At 57.7% G+C, this 17,541-nt stretch overlaps 3 protein-coding genes across 3 annotated transcripts; all 3 read right to left on the bottom strand.

Annotated features, from left to right (window-relative positions):
- Positions 1 to 669: 669 nt before the first annotated feature.
- On the bottom strand, positions 670 to 5,573 carry SLS55_001730 (uncharacterized protein; the record flags this gene model as incomplete). Its single annotated transcript, XM_066773220.1, has 4 exons — positions 670 to 733; positions 978 to 2,377; positions 3,598 to 3,901; positions 4,210 to 5,573. The coding sequence occupies 4 exons, from the start codon at positions 5,571 to 5,573 to the stop codon at positions 670 to 672; spliced, it is 3,132 nt and encodes a 1,043-aa protein (XP_066635787.1).
- A 1,825-nt stretch (positions 5,574 to 7,398) lies between these two features.
- Positions 7,399 to 8,200, bottom strand: SLS55_001729 (uncharacterized protein; the record flags this gene model as incomplete). Its single annotated transcript, XM_066773219.1, has 3 exons — positions 7,399 to 7,853; positions 7,908 to 8,097; positions 8,150 to 8,200. The coding sequence occupies 3 exons, from the start codon at positions 8,198 to 8,200 to the stop codon at positions 7,399 to 7,401; spliced, it is 696 nt and encodes a 231-aa protein (XP_066635786.1).
- Positions 8,201 to 11,514: 3,314 nt separating this feature from the next.
- On the bottom strand, positions 11,515 to 13,201 carry SLS55_001728 (uncharacterized protein; the record flags this gene model as incomplete). The annotated part of the gene is made up of 3 exons (XM_066773218.1): positions 11,515 to 12,416; positions 12,470 to 12,989; positions 13,040 to 13,201. 3 exons carry the CDS (start codon positions 13,199 to 13,201, stop codon positions 11,515 to 11,517), a joined length of 1,584 nt encoding a protein of 527 aa, XP_066635785.1.
- Positions 13,202 to 17,541: the final 4,340 nt, after the last annotated feature.

Below are 17,541 nucleotides of genomic sequence, written 5' to 3'. Positions count from 1 at the left end.
GGCGAGGACCATGACTGCTACCATAAAGGCGAGTGCACAGATGGCCATTGTATGCTGCAGGGTCGGCAGAAGGATCTCCGTGGAAGTACTCATGCTCGGGCGGCTTGATAGAACGAGCTCGGGCGGCTTGGGGTATTCGGGTAGTACGACCTGGATTTTAATAGTGGCGGGCGTATGAGAGGGACGATTTCTTGATATTTCCATATTGACGTGGCTTCGAAATTGTAAGATGCTACAAGGTACTATTGAATGAGAAGTGGGTGGCGTCCCAGTAGTAAGTGTGTAGGGAGATAGATTAGGAAGTAGGACTTTATTACATGCGAGTGTCTTGTGGTTTGATACACCGAACTTTCGCGAAATATTGCATGCGGTGGGGAGTCTTTGCATTACTACCACCCTATTGTTAGACGTGCACTGTGACTTCGTAGTACATTGCTCTTATATAAGTCTTTATAACGAGTTCAACTACCCATGAACAAATCGTAGTAGCGGTATCAGTAAAGCTTAGATGGATCAAATAATGAGTTTTATGTCATGACCAACACCGGATCAAGCATTTCAGCATTCACAATGCTAATCAGTGCGGTCTTGCACGAGAACTCCCCGCTATGAAAGTTTCGTATTGACTTTTACGCGGAATCTACATGGTCTGTCTGCAGTGTCTTTATCTTACCCAATGCTCAATCCATGACGCTCCTTGACAAACCTTCGACCCTTCGGCTCCATGGCAGTCCTATGCGCGCCAGCCCAAATTCGAAGATTTCCATCAACCAAAGAGCTGGCGCAATGCTGGATCCGCCGCGAGGTTCGTCTTAAAGACGCAGCCACGGTCTCCGCAAAAGGACCATTTACACCTATGGTGACGAGGCGTACCGTCAATCTTGCCCGTCTGACTGCACAGACTGCGGGACATCCTACGGACACGGGGCATTAATTAAAAAAAAAAGTCAGTAATTTCGAGCGGGAGAGTGACTTACGGAATAACCAAGTGCTTCTCGAAGGTGGGGAATCTGAGCGTCATCCCAGCACGCCGCTCCGTAATTTTATCTTGATAGTGGCCGCCATCCCAACCAAGGATGTCCCAGACAGACACCGTCTCCACCCCGCTCTTCCCACCGGCCAGGAAGTCCACGAACATGGTCTGCAGCTCCTTGCTGACGCAACCCTCGACCCGCACATCTTCCGCGGTGCCAAACAGACCAGCGACTCCAAGCAGAACCAGCCCGGTCGAGATACGATGGCACAAATGGGGCACGAACTGGCCCGACTGCCACATCTTCGCGGTCGAGTCCATGTCCTTGTGACCCAGAACCGCCACGACCGACTTCAAGCCGCGCAGCTGCTCCAGCAAGGTCCCGGCCACGACCCCCTCGCCCATCGACAGGTCCACCTCCCTAGCCATATGCGCGTCCAGACGCGCGACATGCAGCCACGTATCCGTATCCAGCTCCAGCCGCAGCCTCGTCAGCGTGCCGCCGACAGTCGTCATCGGCAGCTCGCACCTCAACAGCGTCCGCCACCTGCGCGCCCGCCCCACCCCGCTGACGACCTTACCAAACAGCGGCGCCGACCGCGTGACATCACCAACATCACCAAAGCGGAACTCGCACGACTCGCGCAGCACGGCCGCGAACTCGCGCGAGACCTGCTTGTTTGTCAGCAGCAAGCTGAGGATGGCGCCGTTGCGGCAGTGGGCGGGGCGCCGGCGGCAGGACGACGGGGCGCAGGCGGCGTAGACGAGGTCGCGCAGCTCGGCGGGCAGGGCGAGGAGCGGGAAGGTCCGGCGGTTGGTCGCCCAGGCGTAGGAGGTGTGCCAGAGCGGCGAGCCGACGCCGAGCGTGTCGCGCGCCGGCACGGGGCCGAAGGAGGCGACGAAGGCGGGGAGCGGCTGCCAGTCGGCGGCCGCCGCCGTGTGGTGCTTGACGAGCACGCCGGCCCCTGAGGCGTCGAGCTTGGCGTGGATCTTGGTGCTTGTGAGGTTCTTGGGGCCGAAGGTGATGCGCTTGCCGGCGTGCTTGGTGATTTCGTAGATTGGCGGGTTGGCGGCGAGGTCGACGGGCGAATGCAGTACTCTCAGAGAGGCTAGGGACTTGCGGCCGTGCGGTCTGATGAAAGTGAAGGTTGGCGGCCGGCAGTGTCTGATGACAGTGAAGGTTGGCTGATATGAAGCGATGTGTTTGGGCATCCAGCGGATTTGGGCCTGAAAGTATTTCCGGAGAACGTCCAGGACGGGGTCGACACCGGGTTCCGGGGTACAGTACTTCAGATTGGCGACGAGGGGATGAATAGAGCCCTCCTTCGTTCCGATCTCCATGCTGAGAAAATCTTTGTTGGTAGCGCTCTGAGTCGGGTGCTTGAAGTTGGTGGATGGCCGCGCCTGGGTGCAGGTTGTTTCGAGTAGGAGGAGAGGTTGGAGGAAGAGGGTTTAAGTAGGAAGTAAAGTGTGTTGACGGCCCCGGGATGCACGGACCAAACAAGGCCGCCGCCGCCGTGTTATGGGCTGCCATCCGTCACTGAGGAACTGACTGTGTTGAACCCCCTCTGACTTCCCTATGAACAGCTGTAGCACACTGTCCCGTGCAACCCTGTACGTCATTCAAATCCCGATCTGGTCTGAGTACTCAAGCAGACCATTAGTCATGATTATCAGCCAGTGGTAATGCTTCGGTTCCCTTCCTGCGGCAGTGACTGCCGTGCCAAGCCAATGTTTCCTTCTCCCCCACTTGGCAGGTCCCCACATATACGCTTCCATTGTTCAGGCACACGGAGGTTTTCGCCTCTTTAAACCCCAGGTTTTCCACGTGTTACCTTCTTCGCTCAACTCGAACCAACATATCGCGCGGGAACAAGACAACGCCGCTCGATAGTCCGCAGACAAAACACAACCACGAGCGGATAACACTTGACATACCTTAACCTAGCTTGGTCCAACCCAGCGGTTTCTCGACCCGTAGCGACCGCGAAGACGCCAACAAACATGCATTTCCGCCTCTTGGACCTCCCAGGCGAACTCCGCAACCGCATCTACACCCACCTCATCACCAATCCCGTCCACCCCTACAGCCACGACCATCCGCGCGAACCACACCACCTATTCCTCGCCTCGCGCCAACTCTCCACCGAGTAAGCGCTTGCTATTAAACTTCGACAAAAAAAATAGTGCAACTACGGTAACGTACTAGTGAGACGCAAAACAAAAAAATCGAAGAATGCCCCCTATCGGAGTCGAACCGATGGCCTCGACATTACTAGTGTCGCGCTCTACCACTGAGCTAAAGGGGCCTGTCGACTGTTTGTCAACTGCCTGTGGATTGATCACATGACTCAATTTGATCATCTTGCACCTATGTCCATAGAGCAACTCGGCTACACATAGGATTAAAGGCTGACCTTTCCAATGCGGACTCTTCGGCCAATTGACACTTTGCATTGAAAAGATTGCGGCCGTACTTCGGTGGGAATCTTGCATAGACGTGAGGCCGAAGACGCGACGGAATTACGAATATAGTAAAATGAAAGCCCTCCTCCGGCAGCCATCGAATGCCATTAACTACAATTAAAGCAGAACGAATCGAACCTCCCAGCCATGCAAAAAACTCGAGGGTCCGCAAAGTAACCCCATTTGTACGTGCTTTGGACGAGCGCGCCAACCAGACCAGTAACGATCATGACCCAGTCGACGAAGATAACCCAGAGAAGGGTGGGCCAAGGCATGCCGGCAGTGAGGAGAAGGTCCATGAGCAGGAGCGCCGTGGTAATGAACCAGTCAATGTAGCGGACATGGAAGATTTCGCGGGTGACGCCGCGGTAGAATCGATCGAGTAAAGTCGTAAACGTGTAGAAGGTGTAAGGGCGAGTGACGGGAGGATCGCCCGGGGTCGAAGGAATGGAGGCGGTCCCACTAGGATGGCGAAAAACCACCAGCCACTTGCATGTATTACCTCTCTACTTTCGGAGCCCCAAATGGGCGCAGATCCGCCCAGACGTTGAACTTGACCGCCTGCATAAGTTAGGCGCAATCCCTCCGAGAGGCAGGGTCGTCAACCGGGACGCCTACCACCCTGCGCTCAGGGGCCGGTTCAGGCATCCCAGTAATCCCAGTTCATAGTAATGCACCAGTCCGAGTCACAGGGTGGATTCCTGCGGCAGGAGCCGTGATTGTGATCGAAGAGAAAGCACGATTTCCTATAATGAGTATCAGTAACAAACTTCAAAGCCGAGATAGCAGCATGGATGACTGACCCAGCCGCTCGTTCGCGGGCCAGAAACTGCAGCGCAGGCAAAGGGCTCGTGTACGCCAGCCCCGCCTCCTGGATCTTTCTCGAGCGACCAACAAAGTCCTGTTCCGTGGTGTCGCACGGGACGCCCTGGAGGTCGCAGGCATGCATCGTCGCGAACAGCCCTCTCATCCGAGGACTTACACAGCCCAGGATTGTCACGTCCGGGATGTGCGTCACGGCCGCCCGGAGAAGGAGCAGGAATCTTCCGGTGAGGAGCCTGGTGCAGTCCCCTCTCATTGACAAGTCCGGTTCGCCGCCGTCGTCTTCAAGAGGCCCGTGCCAGCCGATCCTGTGCCGGTCGGGATAGTGAGAAGGATTGCGGTGGTCGACATATATCGTGAGCGACTTGAGGTGGAGCTTGCCGACCAGCCCCACCAAGTCCGTCTCTTCGTTTTCCATGGCCGCAACGTCCCAGCGGGGCGCAACGCGCCAGCGCTTGACCGTGAAGAACAGGTTGCCGAGGCTGAACTCCACGGACAGCCTCTCCGGCATCCTGCCGTCGTAGAGCGAGGACAGGGTGGTGTTCTGGGCCAGGAACCAGCCCAGGGCACTCGGCTCGAGGAAGCTGAACTCCATGCTGTCCCACATGCGCTTCTTGAATTCGGCGTGGACCTGCTTGTTGAGCAGGAGCATGCTGAGGGGCGACCCGGCCGCGTTGACGATCTTGCAGCCACGCGTCTTGTACTCGGTCTGGGCATGGGAGCCCGTCAAGCCGTAGTCGGCGGGGAAGAGGGTGTGGCCCGAAGTGGCCGCCGCACTCAGGCCGAGGAAGTTCGACCGCTTCCGGTAGTAGTATGGATAGCAGAAGGGGGCCGCGTGGTCGTAGATGAGGTCGCGCAGCTCGGCGGGGAGGTCGAGGAGTCTGAATGTCTTGCCGTTGCAGGCCCAATCGTAGTTCATCTCCCATTGACGGGAGCCGAAGCCAGAGGTCTCCACCGGGTTGTACCTCGAGAAGTACTTGAGGAGCAACTCGCGCAACGGGATCCAGACACCGTGGTCGTTGGCGATCGGCTTGAGGGCATTGTGCTTGCGCTCAAGCTTGATTTCCGCCCAGATGCTCACCTGAGTCCTGCGCGCGCCTGTCGTCTTCTGCCACGTGATGAGGTATAGGTTGGCGTGGCGCTCAGGAAGGGGATGCGGGATCACTTTGATCGCGAAGCTTATAACGCCTTCGATGGTTGGTTCATCGAAGAACCTGGTGGGTAAAATACGCTCCAAGAGCTCGACGATTGGGTCATCGGCGGTAGAAGGCACCCGCGAGGTCTCTGTGGTGTTCGTCGTTGGGTTCGTCATGCTGGCGAGATGTCGATGATACGTGACGACGCTTGCGACAAGATTGCTGTAGCAGTAGTAAAAATACTGCTTGCCCAGACGGTGGGCCGCCAGAAACCCGGCGCTAAGCCAATTCGAGCGATTGCAGTATGGTGAGTGCAGAGAGGGCGAATGTTTTGAGAGAGGATTGCGACCTCAGCAATTACTATGAGCACAGTAAGTGCGACATTGCTGGAAGCCAGATATAGCCGCATAAACTAGAATAATTGCCTTTCTTCAAAGACCTACAAGCATGGGTCAACTGTCACGAAAGCAGGTGTGCCTCTAGAAATATTAGGCCTAGGAAATATCTATACAGGCCCTTGGCTGGTCAAAAACCGCTCGTTCCGTTTCTTCTCCTTTCTGACTACTTGGGAAAGACACATTTGGCACTCGCTTACAAGCTCTGGGTCATCTCTTCCTCAGTGAATGAAGAGCGGCGCGACGTCCGCCGCTCGAGCGGAGGGCCTAACGTCGGTCGCTACAACGCGGCAGGATGTGGCCACGCGTGTATGCGTTTGCGCAACTTCTAAACTCTCCAATGCCCGACTCTACACGACAAACTAGTCGCACCGCCAAACGCCGAGCAATGGACCTAAACCTACCGCCGTCCTTCACCACCACCGCATCTACTGCTGCCTCCACCAGGCGGCAAGCTAGGCTCATCACCTATTACACGCCCGGAGCTCAGGCCCTTGCATCGCCAAACAGTCGTTAGCCCATCGAGACACCATTCTTGACTCGCTCACCGCAGCCGCGAGCGCACGAAAACAGCCCTGGCTGCGCTTGGCCTCGCCGATGAGGTTCGCAATGGATGACATCAGGCCTCTTCACCACAACCCATGCGACAAAATAAGGTGATACTTTTGACGATACAAACGCCGGACCGTGCCGTCCATTGTCGACCCCAAATCTACTGAGAGCTAGAATTACTTGGAAGCAGATACACAGTCAAGCCGGACATCGACGAAACTCCTCGACAAGCTTATCCTCGCTATCGCTCCATTGCATCTACGACCGCGCAATTTGCCCGGTGTGTCGTTGCGCCCTTCCAGCCCGGGGGTTAAAATAAGGGTTTAGGCTGCCACAAGGTCCGGAGCATCCGTTACAGAGCTTGCAGACGCGCGAACAGCGCCGGCTACAATCCACATGCGTGACGTACACAAACATTCAGTGCTGCTACGAATTTGTCACTCCATAATGCTGCTACAGCCGCGTGATTTGGCCTCATCATAGCGGTATTGGTACGCGTTCTTCCCAAAAGTTGACCATGACTGTTGACAACAACAGTGTTACTGTGGCGATGGAACTATGGTGGCGGCTCCTGCTTATATTGATTGCGAGCACGTCAAAAGTGTGAGTTGCGCACAATAGTATGCTGCTCCATCGACAGTTTCCTGACACAACAGTAAAAGTGAGCAGACTGCACCTGTCTCCGTAGACTTACGATACAATTTGAGTTTGCATTGTGGGAATGCACGTAGTAGACGGGAACATAAAGTGAAGTCGTCTGCAACTCCATGTTTAGGTTGATTAGCTCTGATATTTCCGTCGAATTTGGTTTCTTTTTTGGTTAAATACTGTTCCGTCCGTCCGTTATACAGTACTGGGAGCAAAATCAATGACACAATCGTTGCCGAGCACGTCTTATCTGCTTTTTAATCCAGTAATTACAAAGCCTACAGCCATGACCTCAGCAGATCTAATGGTCGATCTTTCCACTCGAGCGGCTAAGAAGTCATGAAGTCTCCTTCAGAATGCCGCCCACAAGTCCTCCTTTGCAAACTCCTCTGAGATTCCCCACCACCTACCGGCCCTTCTTCGCACCATCCAACCCCCTCCTCACCCTCCTCTCCTCCCACCTCGCCCAGCCGGCATCCACCAAATCCTCCTCAATGACCAAGTCCCTCAGCCGCGCCATCCTCGCCAACCCCGTCTCCAGCGCCCACCCAAGCAACCCGCTCCTCCTTATCCAACTCGTAAACGCGAACCAGAAGACGGCGAAGGCGGCGCCGGCGGTGCAGCCGACCAGGACCTGCTTGTTGGTGTGGTAGGAGAGGTAGATGCGCGAGAAGGCGACGGCGGCGGCGGAGGCGAGGGCGAGGGTGGACAGGGCGAGGCGCTGGGCGAAGGTGGTGGGGGTGTGGGTGTGGGTGGGGTGCGGCTGGTGGCGGAAGAGCAGGAAGAGGGCGAGGTAGAGCGAGAAGAAGGAGACGAACTGGGCGTGCGACGAGGGCATGCCGTAGCCTTTGCCGTACATTTCTGTTGCCGGGCAGTGTCAGCATTGAGATAATGAGAAGAGAGAGGGAGACGTACGGCGCGGACGCTCTTCCTTGATCAGCCGCTTCAGACACCAGTTCACGGCCTCGCAGGCCAGCTGGCCGGCGAACATCAGCGCGACCTCGGCTTCGCGGCTGGACCAGATTAGGGTGGTGTAGACGACGCAGAGGCCCTGGGGCACGAGGGCCAGCCAGGCGCACATGTACGAGAAGCGGTCATTGGGGTCCTGCGGGTCGCTGGTCAGCACGGGCGGTTGGGCAGCGGCGGACGTGGCTCACATAGTGGACGTGGGTGAGCGAGAGCGAGGCGAGAGCGGGCGGCTCATCCATGGTGGGCGGCCGTGAATTGGAGGCGAGAGGGTGGGAGGGCAGAGGTGCGGTTGAACGAGCTGCACGATGATGATGGCTGTTCCCTGCCAGTGCGAGCGACGCCCGATAGCCGAGATGAATCTTATCTTATCGCAGATCCGATGTGCGCCGATCCCGCACACCTTGCTGCAACTCCCGTCAACCTCGCATGTTCCCCGTCCTTGACGTTGACGGCTTCGGGAAGTGATGATTGCGTCATCTTTGCTGTCTTTCCCACCCTCTCCATCGTAGACGCCTGCCTGCTGTCGCATCTCCCCAAAGTCTGCGCACTCCGCCAGCCACTCCTCCGTACATCAGTCCGCGCAAACCTCAATCGCAAGGCTTCCGGAGCGCCGCCGTAATCTTACCCTTCCAGTAGAGCCAAACTCACCGTGTGGTCGTTCTTCAAGTCGGCTAACTTCCTGACCCGCGACCCTCACACTCCTCGGCAGCTTCCATCTTGACCGATGACATGTCGCCCTTAGCAACCGAGGTCGGTGGTCGGTACAGCCGAGACCTGCCATTATCATCTAGCCCAGTCCCTTCATCCAGACCCATCCAGCCTCGAAAAGTCATGACGCAGCCCGACCTTTCCGGCCCCCAGACGGCACGGAACTCCTTCGCACGACGCACGACGCACGACGCGGGACCGGGCCGCGGCTTATCGGTCGCCAGTGCTTACGCGCCAAAGCCGAAGCCAGCTCCGCGAAACCGCCACAAACTCCTCGACCGTTTGGTCCGCTGACGCTATCCCAAGCCATGAGTCGTGTAGCCTCGACTGTCACCCATTGCCTCTGGCACCAAGGGATACACTTCCTCTTTTACTTTCACCTTAAAGCTTCTTCGACCATGATGCAATCGGCTTTGCGATTGCCCTCTCGCGTGCGTACCTAGCGCGTCGCAGTGTTTACTGGCGCGAAAGAGCAACAGAACGGCCGGACAGCACTCCGATGGCCAAGGAGTTGGAATCACTCTCTCAGCCAGCCAGCCAGCCCGCGAAACGCACTCAGCCGGCGAATGTGGACCGGAGAAAAGCGAAATCCGAGCATCGGGAAAGATCGCAAAGAGGAAAATGCAATAACAACCACCAGTCCATCAGGCCACGATGGGTACCCGACCACGCGTACCGACGACAAGCGAGCCGCGCGCTGCTCGGCCAGTCCGCGTTTCTCGTCTCCACCAAACGCGGCAGCAGATGCAGGTCCAGGCTAGTGCCGCGAGCACTAAGAGCCGTGGTGCATCGCGGAGAAACGACATCAAACAGGTAAAGACGGCGAGGTACCCTTCTCGCCCCCACCGTTCGTTCAGCCAGCCTTTGACCAAATGTCGTCAGCTCGATATGAAAAGCGCGTTTCACCAAACACGACATGCGTAGTCACAAGGGGACGGGGAAAATTCTCTCTCATCGCAAATTGCGCGAACACCGGCACCGGCCGCCGCTGCGAAGCTTCTTTCCCTTTCGCAGGCCGTCTGCTTTTAGCCCCGGACGATATACTCTGTCCATGCGAAGGAAGCTTAACCTTCTCTCTTACCTTCTGTCCCCCTTTCTCTCCAGACCTTTAGCTCCGGCGACAATTCCCATTGCATCCCACACACGCTGCCTGCTAACGAACCATTCGCACGTGATCTTCCAGGAGAGCACGATCCCAAAACACTCCCGAGTCCAGCAGTAGTGCAAGCGCACGTGCTAGCCCACAAACTAAGCCTCTGTGGTGTGGGGGACTGACCAACGAGGCGCCTGGCGCCGCCGCCGGCGACCGGTCACCATCCGGCGACCGGGCTCGCGGCCCTTTTCTCGGCAACAGCAGCCAGCCAGCCAGCCAGCCCTGCCTGTTGCTTTCCCCATCCTTCCCGCTGCGATCGCAAATCCGACGGCGCGGTTCTCTCTTCTGGCTTTTTGATCTGGGCTTTGCGTGCGCCAGTAGGGTGGTGGGAAAGATTGATAGCGCCGACCGGAAACGACAGGCAGCCTCGACCACCACCACCGCAACCACGCGCCGGCATTATGATTCTTTCTTCTTCCCCGCCGCCTCCCGCGGACCTCTCTGGGCTAATGGAAAGGGATGTTTCAGTGAACAGGAGAAGATGACAACTACGATGACGATTGGTGCTGGCCGGTCAGTACGTACCACGCCGACGTCGCGCCACATTTAGTTTATTAGTGTGTGTGTGTGTGATGTGACGAAACGAACGAACAACGGAGATGATGAACAACGTACGTGTGATCGGTAATGAAAAAAAGTGGGCGACTGATGAGACGGTAGTAGTAGTCAAGTTAGCCAGCCCTGAGCAGATCGGCAAATCACATGTTCCCTCCCTCCGTCCCTCCGTCTCTCTTTCTACTATCCCTTTTCGGACAATCGAAGCCGCTGCTCGATTACTGATCTCCTGTTGGTGGGTAATTTCCAGCACCGCCGCCGCCGCCCTCCTCCCCGAATATACGCAAGCGCGCTGCAAAGAGAAAGCGCGCTGTTGTGTGAGAAGTATGTTTTCGTGTGGGTGGAGAACTCCACAGCAGCTGGACAGCAAACACACTACTGCAGCCCTTCCCGCGCGTTACTTCCCGCTCACAATCTATATACATGAACCCCCAAACGCGCTAGGTATCTTCCAACGCATGTTTTCCCTCTGCAAGCGAGCTCTCGCTTGAAACAGTGTGGCTTGAAGAAGAAGAGGAAAAAAAGCACGGCGGCTCACGTTCAACGGGGCGCAACCGGGGATTGCATTCGACATGGTATTCCACAATCCCATGGAAGCAACCCACGTGTTCAAGTATCGTCTCAAGCACTACACGATGCCGATTTTCTGAAGTAGAGAAGAAGAAGAAATGGTTTGAATGTATTAGAAGCGGTATATTTACGGTCAATATCAAACGAATGTGTCATCGCCTTGGAACTCCCCTTTTCCTCTCCAACAACAAAAAAAGGCCGTTCCAGAACCCCCCATCATCAAAAAGTGGTAGTAGTTTTTCCTCTCCTTTCATCAAGCCTGTAATAAGGCAAAACGTCGAAAAGAACAAAAAGTTCGAATAGTCAGCACAGCCACTCAGGGATTAATAGATCGTGTGTTTGTGAAAAGCAACATGAAAAAAGTGAATATAAACGAAAGAAAGAAGGAAGGAAAGAAAGGTGGTGCCAAAGGCGGCGAGGTATCGTAGAAGATGGAGAAAACCAAGCACAAACAGCATCAAAGACGAGAGCAGGAAAACATGCAACGAAAAAAGGAAAAGCCACAGGGTATAACGATAGACTCCCAACGACGACGACAACAACAACAGCACGCAACCTTTCACAACATCAGTACAAACACGCGCCGGGCACGGCGACGAACACGACGGTCGCGGCCGTCGTCAGCATGACGCTCCACAGCTGGGCGCCGCGGACGATCTTGTCCTGGATGATGCGCACGCTCTCCTCCTGCACCCACGTCTCCTGGTCCCAGATCTTGTCCTTGAGGCTCTTGCGCTTGTAGTCGACGACCCACGCCTCGCTGTCGAACGTGTTGCGGCTGCCGAACGTGTCCATGCTGTACGGGCGCTTCATGCTGGGCGTCGCGGCCCGACTAACACCGTTGCTGTGCAGCGTCGCCTCTTCGTCGTAGTCGGTGGCGAAGGTGCTGGTGGAGATCTTCTTGGAGAGGGACGCGTCGTGGGGGGCGAGGGTGCTGGCGCGCTTCTCGCTGGCGGGCGGGTTGCTGGAGGTCGCCGTGGTGCCGCTGGCGTCGCTGTCGACGCTGACGATGCTGTCGGCGTCCTCCCACGGCTTGAGGCAGCGCTTGTGTTCTTTGTGGAGGATGACGCAGAGGCCCTTGTAGGCGGCGATCATGGTGGTCGTGCCGAGGTACAGGACGGGGAACATGAAGAGGCGCCACCAGCGCGGCGCGCTGGAGAGCAGGAGGAGCAGCCCGATGAGCAGGCCCGCCGCGATGTGCGTGACGCCCATGGTGCGCACGAAGAAGACGCGCGGCTTGTTGCCGTTGCAGATGCTCCACCGCACGAAGTTGGGGTGCGCCTGCCCGCGCAGCGTCGCCTCGACCATCTCGCCCACCGTCTTGAAGGCCGACGGGTGCGTCGTGTGCTGCAGCGCGTGCAGCACGGCCGCGCGGTCGCGCGCCGAGAGGTTGAGCTCGCGGGGCGCGCCCGGGGCGATGTAGTGGGCGATGACGCGGTCGATCTCCTGACGAAGGGGCTGGACCGAGACTGGAAAGTTGTCAGTCTTTTGATCAGTTTGCATTCGGATGTATTGTACTTACAGCCCTGCCACTTGAGGCCGGCGCCGGTGTTGGCTTCGTCGGCCATCTCGCGAACTGACTCTTCCGAGAGGATGGGCTGGCCATATTGAGACGAGTGGCCGCTGAGGGAGACGGTGGGAACGCCGTGCCTGTCCCCGAAGGTGGTGCGAGTAGGCGACAAAGTGTCTTGTCTGTCGAGCATCATGCTCGTCGGCGAAGGCTCGGGCTTAGGGGAGACAATGATATCAGTGAGTCCGATGGCGGCGGCATCAGCTGGCTTGTCGAAATCGACCTTCGGCATCAACGGTCCCGGTCGCTTCTTCTTCTTGGCTCCAGCAGGGGTAGAGGCGTTGACAAGTTGAGCGGCCTTCTCATCAGCAGTTGGCTCCGACTCCTTCCATTCAGGAGACAGCGCCTTGCGGTCGGCCTTGAGGGCGTTGAAGCGTTCGGTGTAGTCCTGCAGCCAAAGGTAGAACTGCAGGTTTTCGGCATCGTGGGTTACATAGACGAGGTAGTCCATAAAGTCGCGGAGTTGGCATGGCTACGGGAGTCGTCAGTATCAGAATGGTCAAGTGATGATGGCAGACATACCGGCAGGGCCTTGTTGGTAAGGATGTTTTCAAAGGAGAGCTCGTCAGGAATGCCTCTCTTGCCGTTGGCGGTCCGCTCGACATAGCGCTGACATTCCTTCCGGTCCAGCGGGCCGTTGGACTTGGAGACGAAGTCGGGGCGGCGGTAGAAAAGGATAGACATGGTTTGTAAAATGAGAGTGTGGAGGAATTTGTCAAACTGGACCCGAGAACGAGGGACGAGGGCCCCAACTAATAGTATTTGGAAGAAAAGCTAACGGCAGTCAGCCACAGAAGGGTGGTGGTCAAAGTCAGAATCAATCGCGGCGCTGATATACTCGGGGAGACTAAGGAACGACTGTGGAGGAGGAGGAAGATTGCCCGGCCGGTGCAGGCTAGTAGTTAAGGCCGGGCGCAGAGTCTTCCGCGCAGCCTAGCCGTTTCGCAGGCCCGAAGGCGGCAGAGCATAACGACCCAAGGTTGAGACGCGCTTGCTCAGCTTGCATTGCACGAGAGCCAAGCCAAGGCCACTTTCCCCTGCGTCCTGACGTGGGGTGTAGGGCAGGGACCATGTCGTGTCAGGCCAATGAAGAGACTTGCCGAGAAGGTAAGGTCACAGCGGCGATCTAGGCTAGTAGACGGTGGTTAGCAGTCTATCGACGCAGAACATCGCTAGGGTATTGACGCGTGTAGGCCCCGGCTCTGGCCCGGCTAGCACGGCTCGAGTGTAGCGTGCCGTTAGCCAGAGGAACCAGCTGCCCCAACAGGCATGACGGCAAGCTGAGACGGATGGTCGATAATAAACGCAGCGGGACCAGTTCCTGAGCTCAACCAGGCTGGTCCGGTCTTAGGGCTGTGCACCCTGCACGCTGGCCGGGCGGAGACATGCCGAGAAACAGCGATCCGGCTGACGGCCATCGCGGATTGGCGCCGCGCGCCGAGCCAGATCGGGAAATAGGCTCGGGCGGTCCGCGGGAGAGTGAAGCACAAGGTTTTCCTGCGGCGTACCGGCGTAGCAGATGGCGCGCACAACAACGCTCTCGCGGCAGGCACGCGCGGAGGCGGGTCTCGACGCTTGCGGCGGAGCGTAGACGGCCGCCGGTGCGTGGTAGAAAAGGGTCTTTCTGGAACGACACGGCGGTGTAGTCTGAATCGCTGGAGGTTGAAAGAGACAGCGATGGGCGCCGGGATTGCAGGCTGCTTGGGCCAGTTGCGGTGGATCGCTGCAGGCAAGGCTCCTGGCACAGCCATCTCGCAACACGGGCAGGCCACGACACGGAGTTCACGCATGCCGTGTGCACCTGGGCAGCGTTTCTTCAGGTGGGTGGGTGGTGGCGCAGGCAGGACCGTGAGGCTCGATGCAGGCGTCATGGTGCAGTCACGCCTATTGCTGCTGATCATCATCTCAGTGGCTTGCGGCCGTGGCATTTCCGGCGGCCACAGAATGGCATCCTTCACCCCAGGGACAGCGGCATCCTGGGCTTCCCGTTCGGTGCCATGCTGGCGGTATTCCAGGCGAACGGCGCGCGATGGCAGTCAGGGACGGGTCCTTCGGGTCGCGCTGGGAGCTCCCTGTCTGTGCTCCCAGCTAAGTAACAGTGAGGCTCCATCAGGGCAATCACATCGATGATGCAGGAGCATCGCTTCCTAAGCGACTCGCGCGACTAATCATGGGGTCGGAATGGGGCCGGATGTGGAGAGGCGCGGCGAGTGGTTCAGGAGGCTGTACGGCTTAGAAGACGTTAGCTGTCAACTAAAGGCGCGCGGCTTTCAGCTTAACGTGTTTGCGGATGTCATGAAACCGAGTAATTGCTCCCCACCGCGGAGGCGATCTCTTCCCAGCAAGGGCGGCTGATCGGCGCGCCAGGCAGATGCAGCGTGACGGGCGAACCAAACGGGGCTCCTGAGCGGAGGCCAATCTCGTGAACGGCGGCAGTTGAGTCGCAGTGCAGGCATTGAGTCAAGCGAGCCGCCACCCGAGCGAGACGGCAGCTGAGCTGTCCTGCGCGCCAATAATCATGAGCACTGGTGTTTCGGCCTCAGCTCTGCGTGTGCAGGCCCACTTCTCGCGCGCTCAGGTATTGCCGTGTCCGGAGAACGGCGGCACGGCTGGCTGACAGCGGGGGGCTGCGAGGGCCCTGGGCATCGCGGGCGGCAGGAACGCGAGGGAACAGCGTAGGATCTGAGGCGGCAGAGATCCCCTTCCACGGGACGGGGAACCGCCAGCAGCTGCGAATGAGGGCGCGAGGACGGTCGGACCGGGAGCGATGAGGGCGGGGGGTGGCCCGGGGCCGGAGCGCGGAAGGACGAGGGCGCAGATTGGAGCGGGTCGGCGTCGTAGCGGCTGATCTGAAGCTTGTCCCGTCCGATCTGGACTACACCTCTAGACCCGCCTCATCAAACCGCGCTCTCTCTCTCTCCTCCGCCAAGACGCCCGACTCCCGGCCCTACGTCAACCGCCCACGCCCAGGCGATCGCACTCTACCTACACGACCGGTTCTGGGTCGGGCTGCCTGACCCGTTGTTCGACGACGCGAGTAATTCGCCGACGCCTCCCGCTCAAGCCGCCGGGTACCACAGCGGCGCACGGCGCGCCCTCCGCCTGCAGCCATTTCCGTCACCCATTACCGCCGCCAACCGCCTCACCAATGCTTCTCATTTGCCCGCTCCTGCTTCCCCGGACCCAGGGGGGTGGAAAGGAGACGATCGAGATGACGAGATCGCAACGCAAACTTCATTTCCCACGACTCATCTCTCCCACGCCTGCCTTCGCCCAACGGCCATTAGGTGCTTTGCAGATGCCCCGCGCTACTTTCGTCCTGGTGGAATCGATAGACCCTCTCCTCCACCGCTCCGACGGAGCTGTCTCATTCCCTCTTCTCCCCACTCCACGTCTTGCACAGGAGCAGTGTCATTACCGATTCAATGGCGCCTCCAAGATTTTCCCGCAACTTTTGGGTGAAGGGCGATTTCTACCCGCGTTCGCCAACAGCTGTCTCGGATGCAGCTTTTACCGTGGTGGCAGCGTGCTGTCACATTCTCGTCAAGTGATTCCACTACTGCATGCATGTACAACTAAGCAGCATCACCTTGGCGTAGGAAGCGTAGGTCAGGACTCACGAAGGCTGAAGGATCCTCTTGCCTCTTCCCCACCCCCTAAGGCGCCACTGAAGCCACAACTTCACACTGTGAGTGGATCCGCCGCTCCAATCAATGCAGGTCGAACTGCCCCACAATCTCACTTCCTGTCCCGCTAGTCGTTCAATGGAACTCCACCTACAGCTATGGGGCAGTGCTTGTAAAGTTTGCTGAATCCTGACAGACCTCGACCAGCTCCACACCAAGGGGCAGGAGGCAGGAGCGCGATTGCAGCACCAAATGTCGTTCGCCAACGGATTCGCAGTGTCGCACCCAGCAACCCCTTCGTCAAAAGGGGCGCCAAGGACTCCGGTGAATACTACCTACGCAGATCCAGACATGACCATCATGTGTGTCAATTCCGGGCGAGCGCTCCGTTAGATGACCATTACACGTTTCTCCGCTCACATGGTTACTGCATATGCAGTGAACGAGTTGTATGCCGCCACAGATGCCACAAGTCATCATGTCTTCTAAAGCTGTGATGTGACTGACACTGATGAAACCAGAGTGCACAAGGAGAGGTATGTGGGAATGCGTGCGAAGTAACGATCTTCCGATCCCATTCGTGCGATCCAGACAAATTCAGAATTGGGAAAGTCGAGCTACACACAGCGGTGCTGCGTGCGATCGGCACAGCAGCCCATCGTCTCGAGGCATGGACGACCGGAGCTGGCTCCCTTGTCGAGCCGCACAGATGTTTTTCACCATGGCAAGAGAAGGCCATGTACTGCCCAGTGCAGAGATTGCTCGCTCGGGGAAACTTGGGTTTCGGGGAAGCTTTCGAAGGAGCAAGAGCTCTGTGGTGAGCAGCAGGCAGGTCGGTGCCATGTGGTCACAGCTCGCCGCAATCCTTGTCATTGCTTAAGCCGACCATCACGAGCTCCGCTTACTTGGTAACTAGACTCGGCTACCTTACTCAGCCTTTGCTCAGGTGCCCTCTGAAACCAGTTGATTGCTGGTGCTATGGATAGGTGAATCCATCAGACCCTTCGCCAACGCCCCGTTCCAAAAACAGCTAAACACCGCATTCTGTCCCCTAAAAGGAGCGCCACAGAAACGCCTAGATACTAGCTATAGGCTGTGATCCAAGGGACTTTTTTACTTTTTTCGCCACCAGCCACACACCGCGAGGAGCGCGCCGGCGTTGGCGTCGTCTTCCTTGACGATCGCTGTGACGCCACCGCAGGATCAAGCCTTACCCCTTACCTACTAGGAGGGGCGGTGTAGTCTCTCGACGAACAAGGACCCTGAGACTGGGGATTCCACTTGCGCCAGATGCAACACGGTATCCGACCTTGCTTCAAACGACCCAATCGTTCCTAGCACGGGCATATATAGCCTCTGCCTCTTGCCCCCTCCAGCACTCCCCCTCCACTCCCAATA

This window comes from Diplodia seriata (genome assembly GCF_021436955.1).
Source record: "Diplodia seriata strain FDS-637 chromosome Unknown scaffold_2, whole genome shotgun sequence".
Classification (NCBI taxonomy): domain Eukaryota; kingdom Fungi; phylum Ascomycota; class Dothideomycetes; order Botryosphaeriales; family Botryosphaeriaceae; genus Diplodia; species Diplodia seriata.
This window is presented reverse-complemented; position numbering and strand designations above follow the sequence as displayed.